Source organism: Argopecten irradians, chromosome 4 (assembly GCF_041381155.1).
Source record: "Argopecten irradians isolate NY chromosome 4, Ai_NY, whole genome shotgun sequence".
Taxonomy (NCBI): domain Eukaryota; kingdom Metazoa; phylum Mollusca; class Bivalvia; order Pectinida; family Pectinidae; genus Argopecten; species Argopecten irradians.
In genome coordinates this window covers 20,613,736-20,626,610 of record NC_091137.1, presented here as the reverse complement: position 1 = coordinate 20,626,610, position 12,875 = coordinate 20,613,736, and the positions used below count along the sequence as shown (strand labels likewise).

General features: G+C 37.1%; 1 protein-coding gene across 1 annotated transcript in view; it reads left to right on the top strand.

Annotated features, from left to right (window-relative positions):
- The first annotated feature begins 112 nt into the window (after positions 1-112).
- Positions 113-12,875, top strand: part of LOC138320906 (integrator complex subunit 5-like) — a 33,934-nt gene continuing 21,171 nt past the window's right edge. The window contains exons 1-5 of the mRNA XM_069264209.1: positions 113-191; positions 9,166-9,376; positions 10,241-10,344; positions 10,731-10,885; positions 11,171-11,263. Of these exons, the coding sequence (XP_069120310.1) occupies positions 150-191; positions 9,166-9,376; positions 10,241-10,344; positions 10,731-10,885; positions 11,171-11,263 (605 nt within the window). The 5' untranslated portion in view covers positions 113-149. The remainder of the gene's footprint in view (positions 192-9,165; positions 9,377-10,240; positions 10,345-10,730; positions 10,886-11,170; positions 11,264-12,875) is intronic.

The following is a 12,875-nucleotide window of genomic DNA, read 5'->3' as shown; positions in this document are numbered from 1 at the left end:
TTCTTAAAAAAAATGTAAAAATACTGACCGATATAATTATTTTATTCTTAAACATAATTGTATGGTAAACATGGCTAGACTCTATTTTAATTTATGTCTTGATATCAGTTTCGTTCCATTTGCATCCTGACAATCGATTGAAAAAAAACATGGCGGCCGCCATCGAAAGCACGGGACGGTCATCGTCGGAGGTTTGTATTTGTTACGTTTTTCATAGAATTTGATATTGTGTAACTGAAATAGAGGATCTTGTTAACTTATCATACTGTTAAACAAAGTGCTTATGTCCAATTTTAGTATTTTTATCATGTTAGTGATAAACTCGCAACATATAAAAGAACATGCATACAAAGCCATAGTCAGACCCAAACTGGAGTACTGCTCCTCCGTATGGGACCCCCACCAGACAAATCAAATCATGCAAATCGAAAAAACACAACGCAGAGCAGCACGCTATACAACAAGCAGATACCACAACACAAGTTCAGTACAAGACATGATGGAAAACCTCAACTGGACCTCACTACAAACACGCAGAACAAGAACACGTTTAATTTTATTTTATAAAATCATACACCATCATGTGGCAATAAAACTATAGTCAAATTCTCAATCTGACAGACTTCAGGACGAGACAATCACATCCATTCACATATAGACATATAGTTGCCACCAAGGACATATTCAAACACTCTTTTTTTCCACACACAATTAAACAATGGAACATCCTACCGGTGGCTACAGTACAAAGCACTACACTAGAGGTCTTCAAGTCACATATCCTAAAAACAGAACTTGAAGACCTAAACCCCACTCCCTAAAAATTTCTTTCATATTTTTATCTTATAACTGTCACTAAAAGAAAATAATAAAAAAAAAAAATAACATGCACCTTCACGATCACTGTAAATAACTTCGCTCTTTTTTTTCCACAATCACGCCTCTGCCAATCCGCACAATATAATCATCGGCATCGATGGATTTGTGTTTCTTATAAGAAGAAGAAGAGTGTAAACTGATCGATGACGGGTCGTTTCACCATAAAATTACAATCACTTTCTTAGATGTTTCACCATAAATATGATTTTTTTACAGCGAAACATCAGTGTTTATTTTACACAGTCAAGAAAAAGCGTTTTTAATTGTATGCATTTGTGCTTTTAATACCCAACATAAAATCGGTCTGATTTTTAAAGGCCTACATGTACCTTTCCGAAACAAAATCAAAATACTGAAGGTACTAAAAGGTGGAGGCTTCATAATATGTTTTTGGTAAAATTGAAGGGATATGGATCAAAGATGTTTAAAACGAAAATTGAAGAACTGGACATACCATGCAGAATAAGTTGATACCCTGGTTAATATGAATTTAAGGCAAAGCCTCAGAAGAGCACAGCTACGTATAAAAATGTAAATATAGTTAGAATTATAACCTCAGAATGAGATTTAAACTGTTTAAACTTGTAGTCCGATCATTGATTTTTAGCAAATGCTATTCTTCAATATTTGTGTCTAACAGTCGTCATATACAGGTCAGAAAGAAATATTCAACTGGATTATTTCATTTTTTTCGATCTTTCTCTTGAGTTCCAATGTGGAAAACTTGGCAACATGCCATGTATAAAAAATGCGGGAGAATATGTGGCATCATCTTTAGCATCAAGCTTCCTGACGTCAAGGCTGACGGTGCCATGCACTTGACAACACACAGACAGTATATCATTTTGACCAGTACATTTATCGTGTCGTTCTTGTCCTTGTGTAGTTATCTAAATATGCTTGCAGTAATTTCAAAGTGTATTCTGGTGATATGTTTTGCCTACAGAGAAAAATTAAAATCTTGTCGTGCTGATAACGAGAATTAAAACATGGCTGCCTGCATGGACGCATGGGACACAATTTCAAAGTCCAAGGGGTACTGGAATGTATTGGATTCTGCTCACACACATGTTATGGTTAGTAGAGCTTCGCTCTACACGGCCTTCGGCCGCGCAGAGAGCTGCGCTCTTATAAGCAATATATTCTATGGTATTCCATAGGAACATCAGTAACATGAATCACTCTTTTTCAAGCGTAGAGTGGGGTACGTAATTTTGCACAGTTTTGGCATTGATTTTAATGAATTTAAATTATTTCATTCCGAATGAAAAAGACTTGACTTACATCGGCAGATGTACAAGTGCTTCACAACAGACGCTTATGTAACCGGATATGTGTAGACGTATCACTGCGCACGGGAGCTGTTATAAACTTGAGATTAAACCTATGGTTGAACATGTTTGGGGACACCTCTCAAATTTTCTTGTTTTTGGAGAAAATAATTATTTTCAAACGTTTCATAGACCAACAACATCATAAACAATGATGAAGTACAGTTCCAATCTTGAAATGACATCAAAACCCAATTATATTTCGAAATGAAAAAGTGACATCACGCCGTCATTTTCGTTACAAAAAATGACTGCTCCTCATTGTAAACAATGTAAACGAGGTCCAGAAAGTCATAGGGTGTCCGCAGAAAATATCTATTTTTCACTTATACTTTATGGATTTTCATATGGTTTTCGTTATATTCTAAAAAGGGATAATTTTTCTACATATTTGTACGTGAGTCAGTTATTTATCTCCCAGAATTATTTTACATCAAGTGGTTTATTTTCTATAAATTTCTTTAGTTAGATAGGCCGTATTATTCCAGTTTCGTTTTTCAAAACAAACTTATCCTGAAAAGTTTAACTAAATATGACAAAATCACAGTGAGAGGCCTCCTTTAGTCACATCATAAACAACAGAGCAAAACTTTCTGACATTTCAAGGAAAATTGCAAAAATCGTCAGGTGTCCGAAATTAAGTACTGTGTGAAATTACGTACCCTCATGATCACTCTATACACATTAAAACTAGTTGAATTGTATAAAATATGTCTTTGGTCAGCATTGTTGTAGGAGGTGAATGGCCGAAATTGTTGAGAAGTTTTGATTACTCTTATTATATTCTGTTACCATTCTACCTATGTCTCTTGTTGACTGGTAGCTATAGCACCTATAGATATAGCTATATAAATATATAATAAAGGTATATATAATCCGATGTCCACCCAAGCTATTCTGTATTGAAGCTATTAATGTCAGTTACTTAAACTTTGTATTCCACTTGTAAAAACTCAGATTTTACACTTCAATTGTATTAGTACATAATGGAAGTAGGCTTTCATTGAAGTGACTCAATATAGGGTAAACAAAAATTAGGAATTTGATACCCATTTTTATTCATCTTCAACAATATCAGGTATTATGTGTAAATTTGGGTTTCCCTATGTAGGGGGCATGTAGAATTATGTTCCAAGAGCTTTTTAGATTTGGCTATCATAACTTTAGCTTAATTCCCTCTCAACAAACTATCAATTTGATGTCCTCCTCCTCATTAGAGCTATAGTCAATCCCCTTCCCTAACATTGTGGTGTCAGCTATGCACCGTAGCGCGATAAGGTGTAGGGGCCAGCTTCAGATGTCAACGATAAGGTGTAGGGGCCAGCTTCAGATGTCAACGATAAGGTGTAGGGGCCAGCTTCAGATGTCAACGCTAGCTATAGAAGCTGAGAAGGCCATTAATCAAATCCACTGTATTTATTCGCAACATTACTGGTAAGTTTGCTATATGGATATTCTACATAAAGGACAGTATATATTTTGTGAGTTTGTATACTTAATCCTGTTGTTACTAGATATAGATCCCATTTACGTTTATATACAATATACCAGAAATTATATTTACTGTTAAGTCTCTGTCATTTATTCCTGTATAAAGCTGACAACGTAATTCAACCCTAACAGATAGTTGGACCCTCCAACCTAGAAACAATGGTAACAGAATGTATATTTACTCGACACACATGTTTCTGACCAATTAATTTCAAAATTGTGACAAATATTCTATCACAAATTCTGTGTACAAAGGCACATCATTAACCATTTCTTACCTGCTTTGTATTTTGACATATCACGCCTGAAAATTGTTTTTAACTTAGAAATACCCAGAACTACATTCTGTCGAGCATGTACACATGAGTGCACAGAAATTTTGGGACAAAAAGTAGATGCGATCCCAGAGGTGGAGACATAGTCTCTACCAATAGTCTCCACCATTAGTCCAACATTGATAGTTTCTTAAGGCCACACCTTATTACGGTCGGGAATCGAGTGGCAATCACACAACCGACAATTGGCCAGGCCTGGCACAACTATCGTTCATTATCCATAAGATATCTGTACAAAATGTCGGGTGAATAGGCCCGTTATAGCCTGGACATGTATGATAATCGGCCGGTTAACATTACATGTTTCGGTCGATGTGCACTGCCTCACCGGCTCCCAAAACATTCTCTTTGGGAACAGACGCTGTACAATTACCACACAGCCTCATTTTAAGCTCACCTGGCCCAAAGGGGAATAGTGTTTGCATAAATTTTGGCTCTGATCCTCCAGGGCAGGAGGTGGGGGGGGACAATAGGGGAAATAGGGGTAAATCCTTTAAATCGCTACTAGTCATAGAGTTCTGTTATGTAACCAAATTTGGCCAAACACATCCTTGGGGGAAGAGGAACAGCGTTTGTATAAATTTTGGCTCTGACCCCCCAGGGGTAGGATGGGCGTGGCCCAATAAAGGAAATAGAATTCGAAGTAAATCCTTTAAATCGCTATATAGCTACTAGTCATAAAGTTCTGCATGGATTGTTATCAAATTTTGCCAGAAGCATCCTAGGGGAAAGGAGAAGAAAGATTGTATAAATTTAGGCTCTGAACCCCCGGACACAGGAGGGGCGTGGCCCAATAGGGGGAAATAGAGGTCAATCGTTTAAATCGCTACTTGTCATAGAGTTCTGCATGGATTGTAACTAAATTTGGCCAAAAACATTCTTGGGGGAAGGGAAACAGGGTTTGTATAGATTTCAGCTCTGACCCCCAGGGGCAGGAGAGGCGGGGCCCAAGAAATGAAATAGAAATAAATCCTCCAAATTGCTACTGGTCATTGAGTTCTACATGGATTCTAACCAAATTTGGCCAGAAACATCCCAGGGGAAAGGAGAACAGAGTTTGTATAAATTTTGGCTCTGACCCCCGAGGGCAGGAGGGGTGTTGCCAAATCGGGGAAATAAAGGTAAATCCTTTAAATTGCTACTAGTCATAGAGTTCAGCATGGATTCTAACCAAATTCGGCCAGAAACATATTTGGGGGAAGGAGAACAGAGTTTGTATAAATTTTGGCTTTGACCCCACCAGGGGGTAGGAGGGGTGGGGCCTGATAGGAATTTAAATATTTAACTTTAATTCCCCCTAGAAAAGAAACAATTAACCTGTATTCAGCATATATATAATATTTGGCATTACAAACCAGGTGAGCGATACCGGCCCTCTAGGCCTCTTCCTATGTAAATGATGTGACAAATATTTTGACCGGTGCAGTCCGATGTCGGGAAAATGGTTAAAACCAACGATGTACTCCCGATTTCTCCTATTCCCGGATATCGCCCGATCTTTGTGACCATATCATTACATTTTAAATTTAAAAGCCATTTGGTAAAGCAAGGATGTAGATGGTGAGGATAAGTCACTCAGGGTTTTGGACAAATACATTGTTTTGACTGATTTTCCTTTGATATCCGCCAGTACAACCTTTGATACATGTAGATTGCGGGTGCGAGGGTTACCGTCTTACTTTCTGAAGCAGGCAGTCATTACATTAAACAATATTTTTTTAGTGAAAAATGCAACATTTTTTCTAAATCTTCTCTCCTTGGTGTTTATTAGTAGTGTAAAGAAAGAGTGACAAATCCTTATTATCACCTATAAATCCTTGGGGAAATGCAGTGGGCCTTTAAAAGTAATTTACTAGAATTTTGAATAAAAAAAAATCCTAAATATTGTTTAATGCAGAAATAAGACTAAGCTTAGGTTAATCAAGGTCTAGATGCAGGGTGGCTTTTGATTAGGGTTGAATATCATTAAGAACGAAACGGTACAATTTCATACCGATACCAATGACATGATGCCGGATTTTATTGATATTGATACTTTTGAAGAAATACACTGGTTGTCATACATAGAAAAAGAAGACTTCATTTGTTTTAACATTGTAATTTATGATATATCATAAGAAAATACACAAGTTTTTGTGCAAACAATGTAGTTTTCATTATAAAACAGAATTGCAAGACTTTAGAAGATCATGTTCTTACACACACTTGTCATTTAGTCAAGATCTAGAGTATTGATACATTTTAAAATGTGTATATACCAGTAATTTCAGTGATTTATGGGACTCGTCTAGATGAGTACTAGACTCATTACTACGGTAATTTCTTTGTACTGGTACTCATCAAAATTTGGAAATTAGTCTTCTGGACTCGCCTTAAATAAATGACGAATTTTTAAAGAGAGTAACAATATCATATTGCTATCAAGTACCGGGATCCAACCCTGCCTTTGATAAAAAAAAGTATCAAAATTGTAATGTGAAATTGCCAATATATCCGATGCTCTGTTAGTCTCGGTGCATGCGCATATATGTGTGTCACAGAAAGTATATCACTTTTTAGCTCACCTGGTCCGAATTCGAAGAACCAAGGTGAGCTTATGCCATACCGTGGGGTCCGGCGTCCGTTGTTTGTCGTCCGTCGTCTGTCCATCCGTAAACAATCGACTTCATCTCCATAACCATGGGTGGGGATTCAAAATTGTACAAATGATGGGACTGACCCCCCGGGGGCCTGAAGGGCGGGTCAAAAGTGTTCAATTTAGCTATTTCCATGTAAACGACTTCTTCTCTGAAACTAAGCATGGGATAGCACTCATAATACAATGGTAGCATCCTTATAGGGTGGGGATTCAAAATTGTACAAATGATGGGGCTGAACCCCTTGGGGCCTGAGGGGGCGGGGTCAAAAGGGGTCAATTTAGCTTTTTAGCCAACCATCAACAGATGGTGGGCTATTCAAATCGCTTTTTGTCCGTGGTCCGTCCGTCCGTTAACAATTCTTGTTACCGCTATTTCTCAGAAAGTACTGAAGGGATGTTTCTCAAATTTCATATGTAGGTTCCTCTATAGGGCCCTAGTTGTGCATATTGTATTTTGGGACCAATCGGTCAACAAAATGGCCGCCAGGCAGCCATCTTGGATTTTGATAGTTAAAGTTTGTTACAGCTATTTCTCAGAAAGCACTGAAGGGATCTGTCTCAAATTGCATGTGCAGGTTCCCCTAGGGGCCAAGTTGTGCATATTGCATTTTAGGACCGATCGGTGAATAAGATGGCCAACAGGTAGCCATCTTGGACTTTGATAGTTGAAGCTTGTTACCACTATTTCTTAGAAAGTACTGAAGGGATCTGTCTCAAATTTCATGTGCAGGTTCCCCTAGGTCCCTGGTTATGCATATTGCATTTTGGTACTGATCGGTGAACAAGATGGCCGACAGGACGCCATCTTGGATTTTGACAATTGAAGTTTTTTTCCGCTATGTCTAAGAATGTACTGAAGGGATCTGTCTCAAATTGTATGTGCAGGTTCTTCTAGGGTTCTAGTTGTGCAAATTGCATTTTAGGACCGATTGGTGAATAAGATGGCCAACAGGTAGCCATCTTGGACTTTGATAGTTGAAGCTTGTTACCAATATTTCTTAGAAAGTACTGAAGGGATCTGTCTCAAATTTCATGTGCAGGTTCCCCTAGGTCCCTGGTTATGTATATTGCATTTTGGTACTGATCGGTGAACAAGATGGCCGACAGGACGCCATCTTGGATTTTGACAATTGAAGTTTTTTTCCGCTATGTCTAAGAATGTACTGAAGGGATCTGTCTCAAATTGTATGTGCAGGTTCTTCTAGGGTTCTAGTTGTGCAAATTGCATTTTAGGACCGATTGGTGAATAAGATGGCCAACAGGTAGATAGCCATCTTGGACTTTGATAATTGAAGTTTGTTACTGTTATATATCTCAGAAAGTAGTCAAAGGATCTTTCTCAAATTTCATGTGTAGTAATATTTAGTAGAAGCTTGAAAAGCAGAGAAAAGATCCCTCTTTCCTTTGTCAGACAAAGATCGTTCTTAGGTGGGCGCCAAGATCCCTCTGGGATCTCTTGTTCCATATAAACGACTTCTCTGAAATTCAGCATGGGATAGCACTCATAATGCAACGGTAGCATCCTTATAGGATGGGGATTCAAAATGTACAAATGATGACTCAAAATTAAACAAATTTTGGAGTCAATTTTGCTAATTTTTCTAATTGTAAGATATACCACTTCTTTTTGATTCAAAGCTTTTCTAATTCTTTATCCTTTTCTTCAATCTTTGAATTTTCAAAACACATTTTTGCAAAGAACCTTAAAGGTCATCATGTAATATAGAAGGCTTAAGTTTATACGCAGCAGTCAGCATTTTGATTGAAAAAATGAATCAAAATACATATAGGTTTTAATGTAAACACTCAGATCTCACCTAGATACACTAAGTATAGATTAAGATATGATACTTAATTGTCAAAGTTGAATATGGACATTGACATTGTTTGAAGGCATTGTCACTTTTCATTTTTCTGGATGTTATATTAATTATTAGTTATTTGTTGTGAAAATCATATGATTTTATTATGATTTATAAGTTCCAACCCAGCTTACAATAATTTTGATATTTGTTGTTCATAATTTGCTCTTACCGTATTCACCGCAATTAGAGCCCCTCCCCTTTTCTGGATAAGGAGTTGAAGTTGTATAGAGTTGGTTTTAACAATGTGTTACAGCATGTGATGCCTCTAACATCAGCACGTTGTCAGTCTTTTACATGTGAATCACAACATAATAATCTACAGTATAGAGAGGAGAGATATGGTTGAGTTTGCAATCTTACGGTTTAATTATGGTTTACTTTCAGTGAACTCAAAGGTTAAAATGCATATATGCATGTTTACTGTAACAGATTAATGTGTCATGAGTACAGAAAAATTTAAAATATGGCTGACCTTTTTTCGTCCACTTCTTACATTTTGGTTCACTAATAAGTGCCCCTTTCTTACAATTTTTTAAGTGCCCTGGGCTCTAAATACGGCAAACATGGTATGTGTCTTAATTATGTATGTGTGACAACTAAAAAACTGTTTTTATATACTCTGGCAGACAATTCTCAATGAAGTGAGGAAATTTCTTAGAGGTGCCAGCAAGGAGCAGTCTATGGGAAGAGAGAGTTACACCAAGTCAGCGCTGTATCTCCTACAAACCCTACCCACCGCCAGATTTGCTGTATTAGAACATCTATGCAGTGTCTTTGATGAAGCAGTCAATGACCATTTGATGAGGCTTTTGTTAAACAACTCGGAAAACCCTGTCGGTAATGCAATAAAACTTTGTTTGATAATACTTAGAATTGAGACAAATTTCATCAAAATAAGAGTAAAAGTACAACAGGGGTTGATACTTACTTATTTTATTCAGTGGGCATTTATTTTTTTCTTTTGGAGAAGTATCCTTAAAAGGTATGAAAGAAAAATATTTGAATATGTATAAGGGTTTATACATCTTAGGTCAAAAATGTGTCTGTATTGATCCAAGCAGATAGAATTAGGAACTATTGATGGTTAGTGGTATAGGGGACTACCACCACTAGTCTTGACAGTTTTGGTAATTCTTTCAATTTTTTGGTGATCTTGGGACACATGGTCACTGAAAGTATTTACCTCAGTCCTCTGTATATATGTAATATATTGTGCCAAATTGATTGATATTGGCACATTTTTACATTTACTTGTCACTTCTTCTATATGAATTAAAACCACCCAAAACGTGACTATTATGACGTCACTAATGTTGACGTGGTGTCGTCAACTGATCACCGTCAAAATGGCTGTTCCATCTCGTGGATTAAATAGTTGTTGATAAACGGTTTTACTGGTCTAGCTTAAACAATGTTAATGCAGAGACCCCAAAATGATTTTATAATGTAAATATAAGTATTGAACTATCTTCCTATGGCATCTATGGTATATATAGATACCAGAGCTTTGCAGACAATCATCTCATAATGTGCTTGTGCGCATTATAAGCGCATTATGAAGATTGTCTGCAAACTTAAAGCTCTAGCATCTATATAGACAATAGATGCCATAGAAAGATAGTTTAATGCTTAAAAATTTCATCACATATAGCTTTGAGTAACAAATTTTATCTTTGGTTAATTGTTACTTTTTACTTGAAGATGAAAGCCATGGCAGTTTGGATGGTGTGATTCAAGACGCCTGTGGTGTTCTGTATAACTTCATAAGGACAGGTCCCCAGGCCTGGGCACCCATCATCTCTAGCGTAAGTCTTTGTAATTATCACATGTATCATCTTGCATATCAAATTACATAGGAAAGTTCATTCTCCGTGGTAAATTAAATAATTCACACCTAAAATTTCATAATGCACTCTTCCAACAATAGAATTAGAAGACTTCATTTGTGTCTGCGGGGGTGATGAGTTGAGAACAGTGGTCAAGTGTAAGGACATTCAGCTATGTGATAGCTGTGTGATTCTGCTATACTGTTGTTATAGCTTGATACCCAGCACTGACATAAAGTGTCACTGTGAAAAACCTTACAACATAAACATTAGTTTGTGAAGCACTTTTAAACAGCTCTGTGGGTGTGATATGATGATGAAATAAGTGAATGTTTAATTCTGTCTTTTTGTTTGCCTGTGTGCAGTGGTCCTTGGAGCTACTTGGTCAGATCAGCCAGAAGTATGCCTCTCATCGAATGGTTCCTCATGCCAACTCTCTCAATGAGCTCCTACAGCTGTGGATGACCTGTACTCCCACCAAGTCTCTCATGGAGGTGGCTACGGAATGTTTCGCAGCAATGTAGGTGTCACAGCGCCTCTACATGTACCATCGTGTACACATCACCATCACTGTAGTGTATGGTTAGTTACAACAGGACTCACGAAGATAACGGTCATTATTCATACATCCCAAACAAATATCCTATTGGGTTAGCTACATATATTATTGTTTACAAATAATTTCTTGACCATCATTCAAGATCATAGGGGACAAATACAATACAAATACTCATGAATGACAAATTTACTGGAAGAAGTTTATGTAGGTAAATGTTTAATAGCTTAACGATTGTTCATGTTACAGGATTCAAGGTGCGCCAGATTCTTGTGTCGATGCTCTCCTGGAGGCTTCGGTTAAATACAGCCCACACTTTGACTGGGTGGTGGCCCACATAGGGTAAGTACAACCACTGCACATTGAGTTGTCCACATTATGTGGAATAAATCCAAATGTTCAAAACCCACACCTGTGTTGGAAAGAGAAACTGAATTCAACGGCTGTGAAACTTAAGGATTCTGAATCACAGACAGACTTTAAAGTTTAGTTAAGATTTAATTTTCAAAGACTACCTGTCCGACATAAACTAAATGTAGTAAAGGTCGACATCAGCATATCTTCATGTACATGCAATGTAGGATTTAACCTTGGATTAGATTTGTTTTTCAAAACATATCAGTCTGACATGAAATACACTTGGAATACAGTTACAGGACATTATCATTTAGTGTAGAGTTCAAAGGCTACGAAGCACTATGACTTTGCAGACCCATTTGTCAAAATCTATCATTCTGATATTCACATGACTTCAAATAGAGTTACCCAGTATAGAACGTTATTAAGACCTCAAGTCATTCATGTTTTGATCATCCAGAATATTTGACTTTGTTGGACCTTGCATCAGTGGAAAAGTTAAACCATTATCAAATACCCCAGTATCATTTTATTTTCCACAACATATCATTTTATTTTCCACTATAAAAGTCTGGTAAACAAGCCGTCTGTAATAAAAATGAAATTATGTCAAAAGTAGTAATCTAGGAGTGAGACAGATAATTACCTGCATTTCTTGTTTTGTCAATTCAGAGAACAGTTTTGTTCTTGTTATGATATCCATTGATTTTATGTTTCCAGATCATGGTTTCCTGATTTTATGTTTTCAGATCATGTTTTCCTGATTTTATGTTTCCAGATCATGTTTTCCTGATTTTATGTTTTCAGATCATCATGTTTTCCTGATTTTATGTTTTCAGATCATGTTTTCCTGATTTTATGTTTCCAGATCATGTTTTCCTGATTTTATGTTTTCAGATCATGTTTTCCTGATTTTATGTTTCCAGATCATGTTTTCCTGATTTTATGTTTTCAGATCATGTTTTCCTGATTTTATGTTTCCAGATCATGTTTTCCTGATTTTATGTTTCCAGATCATGTTTTCCTGATTTTATGTTTCCAGATCATGTTTTCCTGATTTTTAGCCCACCATCATCAGATGGTGGGCTATTAAAATCGCCCTGCGTCCGTGGTCCGTCGTCCATTGTCCGCCGTCTGTCGTCCGTCGTCCGTCCGTAAACAATGCTTGTTATCACTATTTCTTAAAAATTGCTGCAGGGATTTTGTTCAAACTTCACATGGAGGGACCCCTTGGTCCATATTTGTGCCATACAGATTTTGAGGCTGATTGGAAAAACAAGATGGCAGCCAGGCAGCCATCTTTGATTTTGGCAGTTGAAGTTTGTTATCGATATTTCTTGAGAACTACTGAAGGGATTTTGTTCAAACTTCACATGGAGGTTACCCTTGGTCCCTATTTGTGCCATACAGATTTTGAGGCTGATAGGAAAAACAAGATGGCCGCCAGGCAGCCATCTTTGATTTTGGCAGTTGAAGTTTGTTATCGATTTAGAACTACTGAAGGGATTTTGTTCAAACTTCACATGGAGGTTACCCTTGGTCCTAGGTGCCATACAGATTTTGAGGCTGATCGGAAAAACAAGATGGCCGCCAGGCA